Raw genomic sequence first — 23,007 nt, 5'->3', positions numbered from 1 at the left:
TTTCATTATAATGATATAGAACAACAAACCAGCAAAGAAAACAGTGAAATTGATAGTGAGATTAATTACAAGAAATATTTATACAGTAGAGAACCAATTATCTGGGATGCTCGGGACCATCGCTATCCCGGATGTCTGAATTTCCCAGTTTTCTGGATCGACCAAAAAGTGTCATTAATCGATGTTTTATCGAACCCGAATTACAAGGAAATTACACAAAAATTTTTCAGAATCTGAGATTAAACTAAAAGTGCAAAATTTGGTGAGCTGAATTTTTGTAGCTGAATTTTGTAGCTGAATTTTTACTATTTTCAAATTTATATGAACATAAATCTGCACAAGAAATGTTGAAGGCTCAAATTAAAGATAAACTTGTGAATACTTTTCCTAACGTTCACATTGCATTAAGAATATATTTGTCGATTCTTGGATCAAATGCAGAATGAGAAATATCTTTCTCCAGATTAAAATTGATAACAAAAATTATTTGCGTTCAACAATGAATCAAGATCGTTTGGCATCACTCGCGCTTATGTCTACTGAATACGACATGTTGCCTAGTTTGGAATTCGACAGCATAATACAAGATTTCGTTGAATCCAAAAATCGCAAAAAAGTAATATATTAGATCATAAGATTCTGCAAAAAAATTTATTACCGAAAAATATATTTTTATTTGTATCTTCATAATTTTGTGCAAAATACACTTGTTGTTTTTAAAGCTAAATTATTCTTGTCAACAAATTTTCGTAGGCCCTAGGCACGTGCCTAGTGTGCCTATAGGTTAATCCGGCCCTGTGTAGCAATATTTGAAAATTTAAGCACTATAAAAAGAAAACATAAAAGAAGGGAGAAAAAAAAAGCTTAGATAACTTTTTGTAGATTTTTTTATTGCACGAAATATTTCACATAAAATGGCCAAATTATTTAACTGGTTTATCTATGGTTAACTTCACTAATGTCTTAAATCCAAAGATAGTTTTAAATATGCAAATCTATTTAGTAACAAATAGTTGAGAGAAGTTAAATAATTACACATTTTTTTAAATATGTGACAGGTCTTTAATGATTCAACTCTCATCATTAGCCTAGGGAACAATGTATTTAAAATTATAACTTGTTTGCTAAAAGTTAATGAAAAAATAAATTTTTATTTTGCTACAGATCCCTAACAAATAAATATAATATGTTGTTAATTTAAATTTAGTGTTTAAAATAATCCATAACTACAATTTCAATGCACATTTGAATTTTGAATAACTTAATACCAACAGTTTATATCAATTTTGTCTTTTAGGTGAGTTACTGTCTGCCATAAAATCTGACTTTAATAATCTAGAAAATTTACAAACTCTCTTGAGTGCCGCTGCAGTTAGTGTTCAAGGGTCTGGCTGGGCCTGGTTAGGATTCAATCCTACATCAAAGAAATTACAGATTGCTACATGCCCAAATCAAGATCCATTACAAGCAACAACAGGTACAAAATATTTGACAATTTATTCATGAATGTTTTATTTATTGTCATAAAGAAAGAAAAAAAGAACTTGTAGAAAACTGCACACATTTATAAAAATAGCCTTATTACTTAAGAGGACTCTATAGTGTGGGAGAAACTGTTCATGGCGAATTTTTTTACTTATGTAAGTAATTAAAATTTAAAGTGTAAAAATGTGAGTTCAGGTAAATCTGGAAAGAACAAAGTTTTAAAGGCTGCAAGATTTTTTGCAAGATATAAAAAAAATAATAATATAAAAAATATTAAAAAAAATTGAGAGAAACTTATACCTCCTCCCTGCCTCCCCAAATTTTTTTTCAAATGTTCAATTTTATATTAGACACACACATATATATATATACAGGGTGATTCTAAAAAAATGGGCAAAATTTTAGGAAGTGATAGTACACACCCAAGCAAACAATTTTTATCAAAGAATGCATGGTCGAAAACAAAACGCAAGGGTGCTGGAGCATTTGGAAAGTTGTTTGATGCAAACTTGAAAGCTCCATTCCTGTTGCGAGTTACTGCATTGCGTTACTTGTCGCCACGCTTTCGGTCGCTGCAGGGAAAGTTCGTGATATGCCTGGTGTGTTTCAGAATGTTTGCCTATCTTTTCTTTGCCGTTGTACTGCGTGCATAGCCGCTGCCGGCCACTGTTTTGAGCACTAATTGTAATCACATGCCATTAAATTTGCTTTTATAATTTAACTTCATCATTCTTTGTGTGTTTTTGCCTCAATTAAGAACATAAACTTAGACGCCCTCTAGCCGTTTTGCGTTTTGTTTTCGACCATGCATTCTTCGATAAAAATTTTTTGCTTGAGTGTGTACTATCACTTCCTAAAATTTTGCCCATCTTTTTAGAATCAACCTGTACATATATATATATACTCTAAAATACCAATGAAGGTAAGCAGAATTTGCCATGAAAAAGTTTCTACAACGGTGTATGTATAGTGTTCTCTTAATGTCATAATGAGAAATATCGGTAACTGAACAATAAACTTAATTTACTGGTATTTCTTTGGTTACATAAGTATACTATGAGTATCCGAAGAGTGATACTTTTAGTTCATTAAAAATGTTATGTAAGTGTCATGTTAAAATATGCATTAAAAACAAGCATGTATAAATTATATTTTATAATATGTGAGTTGAGAATTCATGTAAATTAGTATTAATATATTACTTTTTTTCTCCCAGGTCTAATTCCCCTATTTGGTATTGATGTTTGGGAGCATGCTTATTATTTACAGTACAAGAATGTTAGACCAGACTATGTTAAAGCTATTTGGAAAGTAGCCAATTGGAAAGATATTAGTGACAGATATTCTAAAGCCAAAAATTAAATACTGCTTGCTACAAGTTCCTTACCCAAAGTTATAGATTTTGTATTTAGTTCCATTATATAACTACATATGAATAAAGATGTATGTCAGTGTTTAAAAGTATTCTGTTAAATATGAATTTTAATGTAATATCGAAACATGTTATTTTTCTTCAATATATAGCTTATACTCTTAAAAAGTTATGTACTTATTTCATCCAACTATCTGGAGTGTGAATTAACATTTAATTAATCTTAAAAGCATTTATATGAGTCTTTTAGAACCAAAAAAATTTGTTCTTAAGAAACTGAAAAAACACCTTTGTTAATATTTACTTAAACTAGATTATTTGTTAGTATTTATAATTTTGATAAAATTATTGTATTTTTGATTTTTAAATTGTTATATCTAAAATTTTGCGGTCAAAGAATTAAATGTCTAAAAAATGAGGATTTCACAGACTAAAATTGATTGTATTTTGCAATTTAATTAAAATTCTATTAAATTTATAACATTTTATATGTTTTGTTTATTTGGCTATTTGCCAGCTGGATTGCAATATTTAATTATTCTCTATTGAGAAATCCCTTAGGAATACAAGAATTTCCTTAATAAACATGGATTGCAAACTAAGGCAAACACCGTTAAAGAGCACAAAAATATTTATAAAATACAGACAGCTGTTTCGGATGCTCAAAGGGCAACCTTCATCAGTGCAACAGTGGTCGCCCACTTGTGTATTCAAACATGGATTGGCTAGGGATGAGTTATGTCATGGGAATTGGACCAATGAATGATGGTCAGAGGTCATTCTTTTTTTTTTTTAACTCTGTAACTTGCCTATGGAGGAAAGAATCAGTCTAAATTTTTCTTCACTCTCTTATAACTGTGTCACATTCGGCAGAACGGCCTTTTCAAGCTGCTGCATTATTGAGCATAGATAAGTTTTTTTTTGTGATTTTTCTACTTTGTATTTAACCCTTGAGGTCTAGAGTAAGGATCTGCATGTGCACCTGTATCAGAGATGATTGTGCTCCGGAAAAAATCTGGATTTCCAGATTTTTCGCTGATCGCGATCAGGAAATCCAAGGTTCAGAAGTTTCAAAAAATCATCGTTCACATTTCTGTGTAAAAATTCTTGTATATTTTATTTAAAAATGTTAGAACTAGAATTTATACTCGGCATCTCCTTCATTTGTAAATATTTTATCTGGTAGAATAACAAATGTGGTTAGAGATAAAAGTATACTTATGAATAATTATTCATTAAAATTATGCTGCATATAATTTATTTAGAATTTCATGTTGTGAAAATATCAATGATTTAAATTTATGAAGACATTAAATTTTTGAAATGCATCATTAATGATTTTATTCAAGAAATTTTCAGGATTTTTGAGTTGGGCTCACAATTACCCCTGATGTATAATACAAATTTAATCATAAAACGTTAAGCATAAGAATAAGTTAAATTAATGAAAACAATTTATAATACACTGTAAGTGTATTAATACAAGAATCTTCACTAATACAAAAATGATGATAAATGCAGTAAGTGCATCACAATCAATTTTAATACACCTATTTAATAATAGTTAATTAAATAATCTAAAAAACAAAGTCTGTAATTGATAAGGAAATCGTAATTTCCGGGTATTTCTACTTTATGCAGAAATTATCTCAGGACAAAAATTTAATTAAATCTTAAAAGCTAAAAATTACTGATTAACATAATAATTTAATGTATCAGTCCTAAATAAAATTAATACAGAGAAAAATTGCAAAAACCAAAAAAAAAAAAATACTAATCTGCACTCAATAATGCATCAGTTTGAAGAGGGCCTAATGGGGACACACCTATCAGCAAGAAAAATTTTCCCTTTCTTCTCAAAGAAAGTCACCAGGTAAGAGAAAAAAAATTAAACTATGACCGTCGTTCATTGGTCCGACTGTCGTGGCAGAACTCCTTCCTAGCCATTCATTTTAAAATTCTCATATTTCTAAGGGATTTTAAAACTTTAAGAGGGAATTTACTTACACACTGTCATCCAGCTAGCAACCAGCCAAAAACAAAAATCAATAGAGAACTCAAATCACAAAAGTTGAGGAAAATAGCTAAATAAGTAAGAGCTCTTATATAGCTAATTTTTTATTTGGTTTGTCTCAAAAATTTAATGTACTGATCTACAATTTTTATATAAATTTTACTTCTCCAGACGATTGTAAAAATATCACTCTGTTCATACACAATTAGAATATTTTGTTTTGCACAAGCATCTCTTAATTCTAACTTTTTCATACATTAATCAATTTATATATTTTTACATATAATTTTTGGATGAACAAGTTATATAGCCACAATCTAGACCACCCATACTTCGAAAATCAAAAATTTAAATTTGTTGAAATTAAAGGTAGCTTCACGTTGAGAAATTTATGTTTGTTCTCAAACTTAAAACATTAGCTGCACTAATTAATTTGCATATTTACGTTGGGTCAGGCATAAGCCCAGGGAGGACCAAGACTTTCTGCTAAAAATTCACTCTAGGACAACCATTTCTTCCCTAGGCTGTATCTTCTATCCCAGCAACTTTAAAACCCGATTTTACAGAATCGAGCCATTGTTGTTTGGGATTCTCTCTTTGAAGGGTTTGACATAAGAAATTTCCCAATAGATTTTTTTTCTTTCATTCTGGCAATGTGAACCGCCCAATACATTCCTTTAACTTCATTGCCACAAATATTAAGCTCTCTTTATGCGATTCTATAAATGGATACACAATTAAAACAGCATTCTTAGTAAATGGCTATTTGATGAAAAGTTATCCAGGTTTGGATGTTTCCCTTTTTTTGTACACTGTGCAATTACTGTAGTTAATTGTATATTAGAAGTTAGTGATTATTAAATAATTTATGAGTTTTCTTTAAAAAAAAATATTTATTTAATATGGGAAATTAGGATGCTATTTATACATGTTGAAGTAAAAGGAAACTATGTAGAAAAAGAGTTCTTATAGTAGAAAAAAATAGTATTTTTATTACATAAAAAATATTTACAAGTGACTGACTTTCTTTATAACATGCAATTTATTATCACAGAAATGGCTGCCATCCAACGTATAATCGACACAGATTATTGGGGTCTCTTGCTTGTTGTATTAACAAATTTACTTGTCCTTCTGTACTCATAGCAACACCTTCTTCAAGACCTTGTAATTTTTGTTGCAGTCTCATTAAAGCTCTTTCAGCAAGAGTGTTCACTTCTGAAATAGATATACAACAAATTATAGCTATTATTTTGTATTATTTAATAAAAATTTGAAAAAATTTGGTATTGTAAGGTATACAAATTTTTAAATCATTTTAAATGGTGTAATAATCATCCATGGCAAAATACGAATAGTTCCTAAAAAATAGAATTTAAAATATCTGACTTTTTTAAAATTATGTTGCTTAAGAATTAGTTACTCAACCAATTTTGTTTAAAATATATTTATCATTAAAACCTAACTTTGAACTTTTGTTCTATTTATGATATTTTTAATATCTTCACTCCCATACTTACATGAGAAATGTGCTATTTGTGTAAAAATCCCATAATTAGTCTATAAATAACTATTTTTTATATTTAGTATGTGGAAAAATTGGAAGTGGAACACACAATTTTTTTCTCTCCAAAAATGGTTATTTTAAGGTAAGGTCTACTTGTGTTCCGGCGATGACATTTTGATGACACACCGAAATATTTCATTCAGAAAAAATTAAGTTTGAAAATACTATAAAAAAGACTGATAATGATAATTATAAAAAAAGGTTAAATATACTATTTGATGTTTCATTGAGACTGAAAGAAATAATAAACAAGTTGCATCTGAACATACTAAGGTTTACTTATAAACGTCTTTCACAAAGATATGTTTTTATACATGCTGCTTTTAAGCAAATTAATGTAAATAGATCAAGGATGATTTTTCATTAAACGTTATTGAAATCTGATGCAATAGCATGTGGAAATACTAAAACGAGATTTTTTTATAATCCATCAAGACTTTTTCAAACTCATCATGGATACATAACTGTAAAAGTGGTTTATTTCATCTGGTCTAAGAATCACATTTAATTTAAATTTTAAAAGTAAAAAAACTTGGCAATTTACGCTGAAATTATTATCCTTTCCTTCTTCTGAACTTTTTTTACCTATATTATTACTCCCAGTCCCCATAATTTCCAAATCTTATTGCTGTTACCCACGCACACAATAAGTTGAAGACCCCACTTTTAAGGTAAAAATTAAATTGTCAAACGCTATTTAGTTTCCTTACAGTATCAAAACTATCACTGCAACATCAGAGTTATTAGTTTAAAAAATCTTTCTGACAACACTCACTTTTTATTCGTTCTCCCAAAGTCACTTAGCATTATGGTCCAGAACGGCATAAAGACTTGACATTGGTTAAAAAAAAAACAGTACAGATGCCATTATGTTTCCTGATCCATGAGTAATTATTTGTTTTGTCACATATAGATTGTGAAATGTCAAAAGCAGATAATTTTTTTTGTTAGAACAGTCTTTTTGGAATTTAATTGATGAAGATTCTTTTCTTAGGAAAATACAATATTTTTTATCTATCATACTTTTGAAGAGGCATTACCACCTTTGTATAAAGACAAAATGATAAAATTTAGAGTATTAAATTGGAAAAAAAATTCAACATCATAATATGCAAAGAATATGAAAACTTCAGGGAAAGGAGTAGCAAAAAAATAATTAACTATAAAAATATGAGCATTAACAGTAAAAAAGTAGAAACACACTCATGGATTTGTGGTAGAGGCTTCTATGGATCCTTCATCCCCCTTTTTTTATTTCCTTTATCAGGTAAGAAACCATATTTTCTTTAACCATCTTGAATTTTTTCAAATGGGTGCATTTATGAAAGAGTACCTTTCTCTTTAAAATAACATGAGAAAAATCTATACTTAACTGCTAATAATGAAGGTTACAAGAATTGCTGGTGGTAAGCAAGGCTGTCAGATTGTTATGCTACTGATATTTTTAAGGTCATTAAATTTGAATTTAAAATAACTAAAACTTGAGGCACAAATGGAGGAACATAATACTCTAAACAAACAAAATAAAAATGTGCTAGCTTTGCTGTATAAAATAAACGTAAATAACTAAAGTAATATAATCTTATCTCCCTTCAGAAAACTATATGATTTTACTTTGAAAACAGTTATTAAAATTAGTGCATAAAATATTTTACCTTGATTATTTTGGCTACTGGAAGATCCATTAGATCTCTGAGAAGACTTAGATGCAGGAACAGTCCATTCATACAAAGGGTCATGCAAAAGCACCTCTAGTATAGTCAAAAGTACATCCTGAGAGTTCCTCATAACTTCTAATGTTTTTTCTGAGCATCTTACAAAAAAAAGAGCAATTATTTCTAAAATCCAATAATTTTTAGCTATAACAAGTTAAGCAATACAGTCAAGCTTTGATCTATCGTTCTGGCATTTTCCATTTTCCCATATGTATCATTCCGTTTCAATTGCTATTCTAATAATGTTAATAATACTAGTTTAGATAGTTTTTGAAATTAACAGATTCCCACATCAATCATTCAGAAATTCTACCGATATTTAAAAACAAAAATATTAAAATTTCGTTTTCAGAAAGAAAAGAAAAACAGTCCTATGATGCTTATAATAAAAAAGAAAATAAGGCTTTGCAACAGTTTGGGGTAAAAGCCTCCATCAGCACATTAGATGTTTATGCATCAGTTGATGAAAATGTTCCATCAGTTGATGGAAATGTGATGCTGTCGGTTCAAGAAATGACTACAGAAACTGAAGAAGTAAAAGAGTATTGATGAACACTGCAAACTGGAACTATGGGAAACTTTCTCTATACAAGCAAACTTCTTACAGAAAACAGCAATTTTTTACAAATGTAGAAAATTTTTATTTCCGTTATCACGGAAAGATTAAGAGAGTGTTCGCAACCAAAATTTCCTAATCTTTTAAATAAATAAATGTGCTTATTTATTTTCTGTTTGCATCTCAAAATATAGATTAATTACAATGTTTTTCAATTAAAATTTTTTATACTTATAGTAAATTTATTAATTTTCCAGTCTAAAAATTCTTTATTACTTTTCATGCATTTTCAAGTCATTATTTTATGCTGACGTTTCGTTTCTCATATCTATCATCGTTTTCTCATATCTATCGTTCACAATAAATGGTCCCTTGAAAAATAATCGATCAAAGTTCTACTGTATACAAAACAAGAATGAAAGCTTATAAATTCCAAAAAAGCATGGGGAGCAAAAGGTATAAAGTGTTTGAACAGATATCAATTGCATTTTGTACAACAATTTAATCATAAATAATCATTTTCTTTTAAGATAACCATTTAGAGAAAGAAACTTATTATACATGTACTACATTATTACATGTAAGTCAGTCATTGATAATTAAGGAATGATGATAAAAATTTTTTTTAATTTTACCTTTATGTGATACTAGTTTTGCAAAATGCTAGTTTTATATAATACTAATTTTATAGATTAAAAATATATCAATTATAATAAATTAATATAAAAAGTTCTTAAATGAAAGCAAAGGAGTAACTTTTAATATAATACCTTTTGAAAGTACCCTCCACTCCATTAATTCCCATGCCATCTACAATATCCCTTGTTAAGCGAAAAGGAACAGTTTCTGGTGTTGCCAAAATTCGTCCTTTTTCAAAAGCAATACCTATTAAAAGGATTTAATTTTTAATTTACACAATATTAAAGGTTAACATTGTAATTAAAATATTTTTCATTAAAATATAATAAAATACAGAAGAAAAACAATATTAACCGTTTGTGGTTCATCTGTCTAGTAGTACTAGACATCTTATATCAATTGAACAGGTCATATGTTCAGCTCCATTGGACAGATTTCACTAACTTACTTATAACGATTTATCTTTCAAATTGTTAAGGGAGTAGTATATTGAATTAAAATAAAACTTAAACTTTTGCAAATGCATTTTTTTACTTAATTGGAAAAGGTTAATATGAATATCTCATTATTATCCTTTTCAATACCTTCATATCATCCTTGTATATAATTCATAAACAATTATATATTTGAACAAGATTAGCAATTTTTAAATCAAATTGGACATTTAAGAAATGAATTTGAAGCATAGGATTAAACATTTTATGTAACAGAACCATATTTATTTTCTTGTAATAAATGCAGGTAATATAAAGCTGTAGAAATATAAAGGTATCTATAATATAACAATTGATTTGTAAATATAAAGAGAGTTATATAAACTTTAAACTTACCAAAATCTATATGGACAACTTCGGCTGTATTTTTATCGATTAAAATATTATTTACATGTCTATCACCAAGTCCTAATATATAGCCAACTGAAAAAAAAAAGAAATTAGTACATTAAAGATTTTTAAGCTATCACTATTCAAAAACTGTTCACATTTTATAATTAAGCATAAAAAAAACAAATAATTATATAAAGTTTAAAAAATATATAGAAATCTATTTTAATGTATCATATGATTCTGGCCTAAAAACAAATAATAATAATATTAACATTGTTGAGAACATAATCAATATAAATAAATTTTCAAAATTATATTAGAAATACTTGATAGTTAAAAAGAATTCTATACCAAAGAGAATTATATTAAGGTATTTATGAACATTGAGTGTTGAATATAAAAAAAATCTGAAATTTTGGCCTACCGATTGAACTAGCAGCAACACTTTTAGTATATGATTGACGTCGCTCAAACCAAGCTGAAGGTTCAGGAAAATTTTCAAAGAAAAAGTATCTGAAAACAGGAGGGAAACTAGCACATATTGAATCAAATATTTGTCTCTTCTTTGGCAACTGCGAAACACTTGATATGCTCTAAAAAATATCAAATAACAACTATTATTTTTGTTAAGTTTAGTAGCTCACTTATTTATTTTATTAGCAATTCCAAACAGATTAAATGCAAAGATTAAAAGATTATTTATTTTATTAGCAATGCCATAAAGATTAAAGATTAACCTAATTTTTAAGCTTATGTTGAAAAATATTTATGTCAAAATGCCACAAATTGAATTTTATTCATTAAAACTCATTGTGCTTTACATGAAAATAGATAATACTTATGAATGTTTGAAAAGTTTAAAGCAAAATTTTCATGAGGATGAAAAAATTAATTAGGAGCAAATAATTAAAATAAAAAACTATAGATAAAATGCAAGATAATTTTTTTAAACCATAAAAAAATAAATGTTAGATTAATAGTTGATATGATTAAGATGTGCATGAAGTTATAAATCTTATTCAATGTAATGATTTTTAAATGATCTTCGAATCCAAGCAATTAGATGCAAACAGAACCAGCTTTCATTCAGAAAAATTTCAAATAAAGAATTCACTTTAGTTTTCATAGACAACACAAGCTTTGATTAATTAGAGAAAAGGCTACCAAAACACACTATTTTAAAATAATATGTAAATCAACTTAAAATTTATAAATATGCTCATAAGATCTATTAAACTTAATGTTAATACATTTTGCATAACATTATTGCTAATATCTAGTCTCTCAGTAATGCCCCCTAAATGTAGATATCAATGACTTTAAAAAAGACAGAAAACAAATTTAGTTTAAGTAAATATTTTGAAACACAGTCTACTACAGGGTTGCCACTCAAATCTGAAAAAAAAATTCCCTGTGTTTTCCCTGTACATATCACACACAACATATTAAGAGGAAACAACAATTAATGAGCTCTTGCGTGAGCTATAGTGGGCTAAGTATATATATTAGTTTTAATTGCTAGAAAAACAGCTGAACATACTTAAATAATGCTATAGTAAATGAAATAGTTTAGTATAGCTGAAATATCATGGTTAAATATCCTATAGATTACGCTTTGAGTAGTCACCATTTTTTAAAATACAAAAGATAGAAACAAAATTCCCTGTATTTTCCCAGTTTGTAAAGAAAAAATCTAAATTCCCTGTATTTTCCCTGTTATTTTAGGTGATTTTTAAATTCCCTGTATTTTCCAGGTTTTCCCTGTTCTCCCTGTGGAGTGGCAACCCTGTACTATTTCAACACAAGAAAAAATTATTTATATATCAGTTATGTTGCAATATTTTTACTAATTGTATTGAATTATTACAATGTGTTCTAATCATAATTGCACTTAACAAAACATATTAGAGTGTAACCTAAGACAAAAAAAGATGCACTCCAAATAATAGTGAGATGTCACATTCTGGCTTAATTAGCTTGACTCTTAAAGAGGCAAGCTAATTAATTAACACTAACATTTTTTTAACAATTTTTTCCTGATTTCATAAATAACAGAATAACCAATAACATTTGGAAAATTGATGATTTAAATAGAAAAGAAGCCTGTTGCTGATTAAAAAGTAAAATTAAGGTCAAGAAAATGTTCAATAAAAGTTAAACTTTTGAATGGTAACAAAGTTTACTGTAAGCAAACATTAATAAAGCAAATATGAAAGTAATATGACAGGCAGAGGGACTATAGTTTAAAGAAAAAGAAAAAAACTCAGAAAGTTATTTGTAAGCAATTTATTAAGAGAATGTCTACAAACAAATACAAAATTTACAAAACATCTTGCAATAATGACATAAAAAATTTTTAAGTTTAAAATAAATATTTCAGGAAAGATTAACCAAGCTTTAATTTTATTAAATTTATGCATACAATACAAGTTAGTTATTTATATTAGAGTAAAAAGATTTTTTTTTAATTACAGTGCATTGGAAACAAGTTAGATTTGTTAATTCAAATACATACTTTTAATTCTCGTCATAAAAATTTTATCATTAAAATTTACATGCATTGGTACAAAAAAAATATAATAAAAGTTATATTTATCCTTTTTAATAAAAATAAGCACATACCTCCATTTTTTTGCGACACTCCAAGGGTGTAGCCATTGTTGGATAGTATCTTGTATGAGCACCATTGCTTCCAATCAAATACTGAGAAAGAACTTGTGTACCTTCACACCACTGCAATACACCACTTCTTCGAGAAACAGGAACTACCTAAAAAGTAAATCAGAGTTAATATGTTTTCTAAGATAATGCCACTGATTTTTAAATAAGTGCACAGTTAACAAACTAGATATCATTAGTAACTTCAAAATATTACCTGTTAAGGACCAGTGAGAAGAGAAACACAAGTTTTTCCAGGTCCGCACATTTCGAAAGTATATTTCATAAAAAGTACAATTACATACTAATTGAGATCAAGATTAAGATCATACCAAATTGAGATCAAGTCCTTAAGATTTTGGGCTGCTGGAATAAAAGGCTCCTTTCATATATGATACCGTGGACTATGAAAGGAGAGTTGCTTGATCATGTAAATGGGATCAAAGTCCTGAAGAGATTAAAATTGTCAAAATAGAGTGATACATTTTCAGCTCTATTATATAATGTAATGTGATCAAGGTCTTGAAGAGATAAAATTGTCAAAATAAAGTGATGCATTTTATGCCTTGATATCAATAGTGTATCATCGGGAATCTATAATGTTCAATAAACATTACACCACTGATTTTTAAACGAGTTCAAAGTAAATAGATATCATTTGTCATTTCAAGATTTTAAAAAGTCTCAAAATAGAGTTATACATTTTCAGCTATGATAGCAAAAGTGTATCATGTGGAATCTACATGGGCGCCCATAGGGGAGGGCCGAAGGGGCTCCCCCTTCCCTAGAAAATATATGCTTAATAAAACATATGCATATTTGATTAATCATGTATAATTAAAAGTGAAATTAATTAGTTATTCAGCTAATTAAGTAAAAAATATTTAAATAGATAAAATTTCCTTTCATTAATTTTTTAATTCATTAATTTGCCGCTTTCTTTCATAAGCCCCCCCCCCTAAATTCAAACATATGGGCGCCCCTGAGAATCTATTATGTTCATTTTTTCTTTTTTTTAAGGTTTTGTTGAATTAGTTGCCAGAACATAGGGTGATAATTTAAATTAACTTTATCAAACTCTAAATATAAAAACAACCAATATGAATAATGCCCTAATAATATAATTTAATAACTTTCACATTTCTATAACAATGCAAAATATTAATGTTTGTTAAAATTAATTAATTTGAATTTTACTGATACATAAGACAAGTTTCCTGAAAACCATATTAAAAAGATTTACTGATTCAACAATCTATCAGTTGATCTGTTATATACCTTTAATATTTTGACCTTAATACTTTGAATGCTGTTATCATATTTCATGAAAATACTTTGTTTAGTTATTTACAAGAGCTCAGTGTGGCTATATTACGCAAATTCAAGATAAGATACATATATATTCAATATATATATACTATACTATAGATATATAAGTAATATATACTCAAGAGAAGAATATTATACATATGTGTTATACTATAACCTATATGTTTGGACTGCAATCTATATATATTATGACACAAACAAATCTTAAAACACAAATAACACAAGAAGAATGATTAGCAAAACAAAAGCAAAGATTGTTGTGAAATCTTGGATTGGAAGTTGTTTTTCTGAAAAAGTTCTTAAACTTATATATACCTAACACTTTCTGAATAATTTATATTGCATTTTTTTATTAAACACTAAAAAATATTATCTGAACTATTTAATTACGTAAGATTTTTATTGAAATGTATCTTTTAAAAAAAGAAATTAATATTAGATAACAGTATAACTAAACACAACGAAGAAAAAAATTCTAGAAGAAATTAAAAACAAAAAATAGTTATATCAATAAATTATAAAACTATTTTTTCCTTATTCTTTGATAGAAAGGAAGAAAGAAAAAAAATGTATAATTACTTTATATGTTCTGATATGAAGCTTCCTTTGTTGAGTTTCCATCTTTTGTTTAAGTAAACAGTTAACCAGGAAAAATACTTGTTGCATAACAGCATCCTGGCGTAGATCATCTCGACCCTACAAAATATTAACTTCTAAACTCATATTACAAGCAAACAAATACAATTTATTACAAGATATAAAACATAAAACTGTTAACCACATTTATTTTTAGCATTGACAGCAAATTTTAATATAATGAAGAAACATAGAAAAATTGAAATTTCAAAATAAGCATGAATTATATTTCATAATCCTTACGATGAAATTTAATTCATAATTATTTGTTTCATGCTTTTATTGCACACACATCTAGTCCTTTTTTAAGGATTAATTTTTAAGAGCCATGGTTCACTAAAATAACTCTAGATGTAAGGGAATCAAGGAGCACCTATTTGCATATACAAAAAAGATCTTCAACAGGATTGAAAGGAAAAAAAATTAGGCTTCTGTTATTTAACTAGAGGTGTGAACAGTGTTCTAATTAATCTTTAAAATTGAAAAATCTATCTATACAACACTCTACTATTGAATAATATGGGAAAGCAGGTGTATAAGCAAGAAAAACCAGATTGAGGTACAGAAGAAACATGTACTAAAGGGTAAAAAATGAAGAATGTCAGTTTTGTAGAAGATACAATGCTGAGCTCCAAATATGAACTAAATGTATATAAAAAAAAGTACTCTCACAACAGCTGGTTGTTGGCCCCAGGGTCACAGAAAGTAAGCCTCCACAATTTTGAGAGGAAGTGCATGATGGTGACAAAGTGGCCAACTTGATTAAATTCAACTTGGTCAAGTTATTACATTAGTCAACAGTATCAAACCAACCATCAGTATGCCTTTCTGTCTCAGGCATATTGAAAGGCATACCAACAGTATGCCTTTTCGTCTCTGACACACTAATAATAATTGATTTAAGTTTTCAAACCACAACAGAGAAAAAGCATCAGTCTTTTAAATTGACAGCTTAGCGCCTTAACCACTGTGCAATTCTGGTTCCTCCTGATCCACTGCGAAATTGCATATTAGTTCAAGCTTATTGCAATAAATAATTTATTTAACAAAAATAAAATGCCTTTTATCAGGCTTCAAATAACAAAAGTTTAAAAAAAATTGACGAAAACACTATGATAAAGCGCGATTAATAATGGAGAATATTTTAATGAATTTACCTTAACTAATTGTTCCCTTTCTACACCATCAGTACCAATGCATTTAATCACTTTGGGTAAAGTGATACCACCACACATTCTGAATTCAGAATGAAAAGAGTGTATTCCGACAACATTTTTGTATTCACATTTTCGATCAATCTGAAACAAAAGCAAACATTTATATATGTTATTAACATTAATTAAAAATAAAGTAATTTAAATTTATTACAATGGGCATTTCAAACTCACAAGACAAAGTGTGAACAGTGATTTTGAAAACTAGACTTAAAAAGATAAAAATTTTAGTTCAGCTTACTTTTAGTTCTTCCGTAATAATTGGAATATTTTCCTGCTTTCGGAACTTAAGTATTGGTTGGTTTTGAGGAATAGTTCCTAAATGAATAAAAATATAATTATACATCAGCTTCTAATAATGCATTTCATCTAAGCATTGCATTAGAAGCAGTTTTTATTTACAAAAGGAGGAAAATTAAAGAATTGTAAGAATTTAAAGGGTGGCAGAAGGAAAAAAAAATATATTTTGCATCAAACCAGAATAAAAACTTGATAATTAAAGAAAAAATATTTTAAAATGACGAAAACTAAAACTAGGTTACATTTAACAAACATTTCATTTTCTATAGTGATGTAACAAATAGTGATGGGGCCGAATACTTACTTTTTAAAAATTTCTCTTTTGATAGTAATTTTGTAATTAAAGTAATTTTCAAACTTTTAATTAAAAATGAAATAAATATTAACAAAATTGCTTTTTTAATCTTTGTATATTTAAAAAAATTTTAATAACTTGATTTCTTTTTTGTAATAATTAAAATATCTTGATGCCAATAACAAGGCAATATGGCTTTTATAAATCTAAATAATTAACAATAGCATATTTCAGTTATAGTTATACTTGTAATTTATATGCTATTTTATTTAAAATAAGAACTCATTACTATTGTTAATATTCTTAACTTTCTTTTTTGTCAGAAAAATTATTAAAACCCAGAAAATTAAGAACTTTTTAAAAAGTTTCACTTTTGAAATCTTAATTTTGTAATTAAAAATTTTTCAAATTTTAAATTAAAAATGAAATAAATATTAAAAAATTTGCTTTTTTAAACTTTCTATATTTTAAAAAAAATTTAACAGCTTGTTTAATTTTAAATATCTTGATGCCAACAATAAGGCTTTCACAAATCTAAATAATTAATAATAGCATATTTTAACTAATTATACTTGTAATCTATATATATTATTTAAAGTAAGAACTCATTACTACTGTTCATTATTCGGCCGAATATTCGGCAAAAGGGCCGAATACCGAATAGTGGCCGAATATTCGTTACATCCCTAATTTTCAACTAAACTAAATTTGGAATAAAAATCAAACTTCATTTTAAGTTTATTTGTAGTACTTAAGTAAATTAACAAAAATGGAACATTACGTGGGAACTAGATAAAAAACATATTTAAAAGAGCACTAAAAAATACAAAATTACACAAAAATGTAATTTTCTGTATTTAAAATTCTTTAATTAAACAACCATGTATTTCTTTTTGGAAAATTTTTGAAAATATAAGCTATGATATTAGGTCAATTACATAATTTAAAAAAAATGCAATTTGTAGAACTGACTTAAAAAGATTTTTTTTTTAAGTTGAAATGTAGATAACCAACCTCTTTTGACCTTCTTGTCAACTGGGAGATATGCAAGAGATATGTAAGCATCACAAAGAGACACATAATTTTTGAGCAAGGTACTTATTTTGGACCTTTGAAGAGAAGTTAAAACCTTTTTGGCAGCATTCATTCTTTCCTAAATAAAATAATAGAATTCTTGAAAAAAAATTGGCCGTGTTAATAATAGTTAGATATCCAATAAATTTACAAGTTGCACACTATTTGTTATACCTGACATCAAAATCTGGGATATTTCTCTAAGATGATGTGATGCCATAATAGGCATTACATATTTTCCAGCTTTTAAAATTTCCTTCATTTCTTTTAATCATTCTTATTTGAATTTTAAATAAATTAAACCATTTATTTAATTTTTACTCCATTGTATAAAAAGCTAATATAAATATTTTATTATTCACCTAACAATCAATGTAACGGCTAACTTTTTATTTCAATACAAATATGAAATCACTGTCGCAACTGAATCCAACATCAAAATCTATTTTTAACTCTTTATTCCTCTTACCACAAAAATGTTTCAGTCACAGTGTTACACTAATTCTCACGATCCTTTTTGGCAATTAGCTATAGCTATATTATTTCAAATTTAATAATGATTACAGGGGTTAGCTTTGTTTTCGGCTATTTCGTCATTCGATAAATTGCGAACCATGAATCTCTTCCCATGCTTCTAACAGACCGTTGGGAACAATTCACTTGACTTTTAATTGTGAATTTATGGTGTTAGGACTGTGGGGGGAGGGGGCCTTCAGCCTGTCAGCCGTTTAATTTTTATTTTTACAGAAATTCTCGATGTTAGGAGAATGAATCTCTTGATCCCTTCGAGGGACTTTCTTTCTTTATTTCATTAATTCTAGTATGGCCATATTCTCTAAATGATAAATAAATTTTTCTCAAATGAATTCGTTTATTTTTTCTGGGATAAATATCCCTCCTTTATAACCAAAGCAAATGTATCTTAGGCCAAGAATATGCCTTCTATGCCTCAACTATACACTAAAAATGGACTAACCACCCCCATCATAGATGGTAATACTTCAGTCACGTGTAAATATGTGGAGGCTTCTGTCGCCTTTTAAAAATAAGTAGAAACACTATGTATTAAAAAAACTAATGATCTTTAATAATTAAACAAAAGATAAATTTGGTTGGTAAAATATATATAATGTAAATATTTTTTGTTGTAAAATAATGTAGGTGTTAAATAGGTAGAATAAAAAACTAGTGGCGAAACTAGACAGTAAAAAAAATTCATTCCACACACTAAAATAATTTTGAACATGGGTAGTAATTTTATTGCCCAATTAGAATTTAATTTTTCCTCTGCAGGGTGATTCTTTACTCACTTTAAAAGATAATATAATTTGTGAATTCTTTGTCATGATTTTATATTGAAAACTCAAGCAGTTAGAATTTTTTTATAAATCAGGTTTTGGGAACATCCGCTATCCTACAAGATTCATTTTTCAATTTTTATGTAAATTCAGACTCTGTAGTGCAAATTTTGGAAACAAAAGTCTCTGGTTAATACCCATAAACTTGAAAATTCTTTGGGGTTGGCTTTATTCTATGGATTAAAATTTAAAGCCACAATATCTAAATGAGAAACTTACAGTAGAATGTTAAAGAAATGAATATCACAACAAGGAAAGTAAAAAATCTCTATTTGTGTGAAAAAGAAATAGAAGAAACAGCATAACTCAAAATTATGGGGTTTAGCCTAGTACATTTTAAAATTACATTAAAAAGGGGGGGGGGGGCATGAAAGCATGAGAAACTTCAAAATGAATGACAATTCGAACATTGACAAAACACTATAAATATATTATTAAAACTAAAGAGATCTCATTCTGAGTATTATTTCTTATTCAATATTCTGACTTATCATATTTTAACCTTACGCCACTTAAACATTTTTTTAATTTTATCTATATAATATAGTTATTTTTTAATTTTATACTTCTTAAAATAATTTTAGCTATTTGTTCAAAAAGGAGGTAACTGTAATATCAAACAAATAAATTTAACAAACAAATTTAATTAAAGGATGATGAATTATGCACTACTTTATTTGACAAAAGTGTTGGCAAAGTGGCTGATATCGACGTCTGGGCGCAAATATAGTATACTAATGCGATTCGATTGCAAAATTATTAACAGTATGTAATATTTACAATTTTCATCTGGAATGCCATTTATAATTAAAATATAGTACGTAAAAGTTTTTATAATAGATTATAGTATAATCGATTATAAAAATTTCTATATGATTAAATCTGACTTCAGTTATGTTAATTCTATTTTAACAAAGCCGAAAAATAAATTGAATGTGGATCCCCATGGCGATTTAAGGCTGAAACTAACACATTTGTAGCCAAACATAGTTAATCTATCAAAGCGCCAAACACCTCCTTTCCCTTTGGTTTAAGTAAAAATTTAATTTTGTCAAAATAAAATAAAACAATTAAGAAACTTATGTTTTTTCAAATCATTTTTTATGAAGTGGGTCAATAAAAGAATTATTGGGTTTTTTTGGGGTTGATGATCAAAAAAGTTTGTCAACCCTTGATTTAACATATTTCAGGGATAAACTTAAAAGCAAAATGTTTTCTTCTTCTTTGTAACTGAAATGCTTACTTTCACAGCTGGAACTTCAGCTTGTTGCAAATACACAGTTTGCTCAGAGACTTCCTTTTTTTCAACAGGATCTTTGTCTGCATTACTCAAGGCTAATATAACTGGCAAAGCATGATGGGGATGGTCCAAAGCAATGTTCTTTATTAGCTATTTATTAATAAAAATATAAATTTCGATAATTATTTTTCCCAGATAATAAATTTACATATAAAAAAAGACAAATGGAAACATTTTTGGCACCTTATTTACGAAATATAATTTGAACCAATCTTCAATTTGTTACCAACATGGGTTTAGCAAACTCAAAGCTAATTACAATGCCTTTCTTATCCCAATAAAACTTTATTAAGACAATGGACAGTAAAGAATTTCAAAAAACGTTTTTCAAAGTTACTGGATTCCGGACCTAACAAGCATATCTGGCGGCATTGGATATTTAGCTATATCAAATATTTTTATAGTTCTATATTTCCAATATTTAATGTTCACTATACATACAGTGGCATGCAAAATTCACTGGCCAGGATATTTTTATAACATGTTTCAGCTTTTGGCTGCTTAAATAAGTAAAAAACAAATACTTCTTATTTTATTTATTATTATAACCAAATTCAAATAATATCACATTATTGCTTCTTTATTATAAGCTAATTTATTATCCTATATTGACTAGCATTTTACAATATGGTTCACTTTTTTAGTTATTTATCATAATCTACCACACTTACTAGAAACTGTTCTAAAAGAAAACTGATGAAAATAAAATTGTAAAATCATTTTGCTTCCATGCTTGATAATTCTTTTAATTATTTATGGGGCTTAGGTGTTCCTCATTTTCTACATTTAGATTTTTAAATTCAAAAATATATAATATATAAACATATAATTGAAAACCGTATTATATTTTCAATTAATAATCAGAAAGCACTTTTTTAATTTTGATATTTATTCTTTTGTTTCTTAAATATTTGTTTAAACTACTTTACACTTTCAAAGCTTTTAAAAACACTTGAGTTTAAAAAAGATATTCTTCTTTCAAACTCAGATTAGTTCGATCTTGTTAATTGACATAAAAACAGTAAATATTTTGCAAGCATATAATTTTAACTATTACAATCAAAGTAAAATCTATCATTTCACACACTTTTAAGCATTAGATTTCTATGAAGAAGTGTAATTCAAATGTAACTAAGTACATTGACATATTTTTAATACCGTATTACAATACCATTAATGTACTTTTGCCATAAACTGAGTTAAGTCAATGTCTAACTCTAATTTTTAAATTAAAGTTATGACACTTGACTCTCGTTGCCCCAATAACAAATAATATTAATAAATAAACTTTGCACGATGGATAGTCCAAAAACAAGTTTCCCTTCTAATTTTCCTGGGGAAATAGTGCAATAAAAGAGTAAACAAAACAGTAGTTGAATATGAAAGACTATCATAAATTATCGGGCACCGCTTGACTAGACCAAGCAGGTGGCACTGTCGCAGTGTCTGCGCTAAGTGGATGCGAGACCCGTAGTCTTGAAGTTTTGTTGCTCGACTTTAAAGAGGCTGAAGCTACCATGTAAGAATATAAATTTGAGGTTGTTGACATTTACTTAGGTTCCATAATCAACAACAAAAACAATATTACAATGGAAATACAAAGGAGAACTACTATAGACAAATAGATGTTTTAATGGAATTCAAAAATACATAAAACCTTATGTAATTCATAGAAAAACGATTGATCTTAAAAGAGATTTATTATATAAATCTCTTTTAAAATCAATTTAAGAAATGCTTGTGAAACTTGGACCATATCTGTGTATGGATGTGGTTATGTTGAATACCTTTGAGAGAAAGATCTTGAGAAGAATTTTTGGATGAATTTTTTAAAAAAAAATGGTGTGCGGCTTAGAAGAATAAATTTAGAGCTTTAACACTCATATAATGAACCTGACATCATTAATTTCATTAAACGACAAAGAATAAAATGGGCAGGCCATGTTATCAGAATGAATGAAGATCGTACCACAAAAAGAGTTTTCAATGCCTGACCAGTTGGCACACGAAAAAGAGGCCGGCCAAATTTGAGATGGATAGATGGCCTAGAAAAAGACCGTTTGGCCTTAAAAACTGGAAAACGCTAGCAGGAAAACGGTTAGCTTGGAAAAAATTTCTTCAGAAGGCCGAGGCCCACCCTGGGGTGTCAAGCCGCTGATGAATGAAAGAATGAATGAAGCCATCCATGTTAAAGGGCACTGTTACACCTTGAGGAAATTGAAAGAGGTTATTCACAAAAAAACTGACAGTTCTTCTCACTTCTGCTGTTAGATGACAATGATAGACTATACTCACTCCGCGACGGCAATGTAAAAACCATAATGCAACTCATGGTTGGGAGCACCTTGACCATCAATCATATATTCCTAACCTTGCACCCAGGTACTTCCGTCTATTTCCAGCTTTGAAGAAAAATCTCAGCCAAAGTCACAAAGTAAAGCTTTGTCTGCATGCAGAGCCCACAAGGGCTTTTTGAAACTTATAGACAAGTATTACAAGTATTCTTACTACTTTAGTTTCTATGGATTATTTATTTAAGTGCTACAAATGTCTCAACAAACTAAGTAATTAAGTGGAAAATAAAGTGTATTTCTTTATCATTATATTTTTAGTCTTCCAAAACACCTCTGTCCACAATCACCAGGGGAAACTTATTTTTACTCCCCCC

General features: G+C 28.0%; 2 protein-coding genes across 4 annotated transcripts in view; one reads left to right on the top strand and one right to left on the bottom strand.

Annotated features, from left to right (window-relative positions):
- Positions 1 to 2,847, top strand: part of LOC107442315 (superoxide dismutase 2) — a 6,900-nt gene extending 4,053 nt beyond the window's left edge. Inside the window, exons 3-4 of the mRNA XM_071185825.1 lie at positions 1,298 to 1,477; positions 2,702 to 2,847. Coding sequence (XP_071041926.1) covers positions 1,298 to 1,477; positions 2,702 to 2,847 — 326 coding nt within the window. The remainder of the gene's footprint in view (positions 1 to 1,297; positions 1,478 to 2,701) is intronic.
- Positions 2,848 to 5,843: 2,996 nt separating this feature from the next.
- Positions 5,844 to 23,007, bottom strand: part of LOC107442312 (serine-protein kinase ATM) — an 88,106-nt gene continuing 70,942 nt past the window's right edge. For all 3 annotated transcript variants that reach the window (XM_043051168.2, XM_043051170.2, XM_043051169.2), the window contains exons 50-60: positions 20,283 to 20,429; positions 17,622 to 17,760; positions 16,254 to 16,330; positions 15,956 to 16,096; positions 14,742 to 14,858; positions 12,798 to 12,944; positions 10,600 to 10,768; positions 10,179 to 10,265; positions 9,480 to 9,594; positions 8,094 to 8,251; positions 5,844 to 6,089 (exon numbers count right to left, since the gene is read on the bottom strand). In XM_043051168.2, coding sequence (XP_042907102.1) covers positions 5,920 to 6,089; positions 8,094 to 8,251; positions 9,480 to 9,594; positions 10,179 to 10,265; positions 10,600 to 10,768; positions 12,798 to 12,944; positions 14,742 to 14,858; positions 15,956 to 16,096; positions 16,254 to 16,330; positions 17,622 to 17,760; positions 20,283 to 20,429 — 1,467 coding nt within the window. In that variant the 3' untranslated portion in view covers positions 5,844 to 5,919. The remainder of the gene's footprint in view (positions 6,090 to 8,093; positions 8,252 to 9,479; positions 9,595 to 10,178; positions 10,266 to 10,599; positions 10,769 to 12,797; positions 12,945 to 14,741; positions 14,859 to 15,955; positions 16,097 to 16,253; positions 16,331 to 17,621; positions 17,761 to 20,282; positions 20,430 to 23,007) is intronic.

Source organism: Parasteatoda tepidariorum, chromosome 9, assembly GCF_043381705.1.
Source record: "Parasteatoda tepidariorum isolate YZ-2023 chromosome 9, CAS_Ptep_4.0, whole genome shotgun sequence".
Taxonomy (NCBI): Eukaryota; Metazoa; Arthropoda; class Arachnida; order Araneae; family Theridiidae; genus Parasteatoda; species Parasteatoda tepidariorum.
This window is presented reverse-complemented; position numbering and strand designations above follow the sequence as displayed.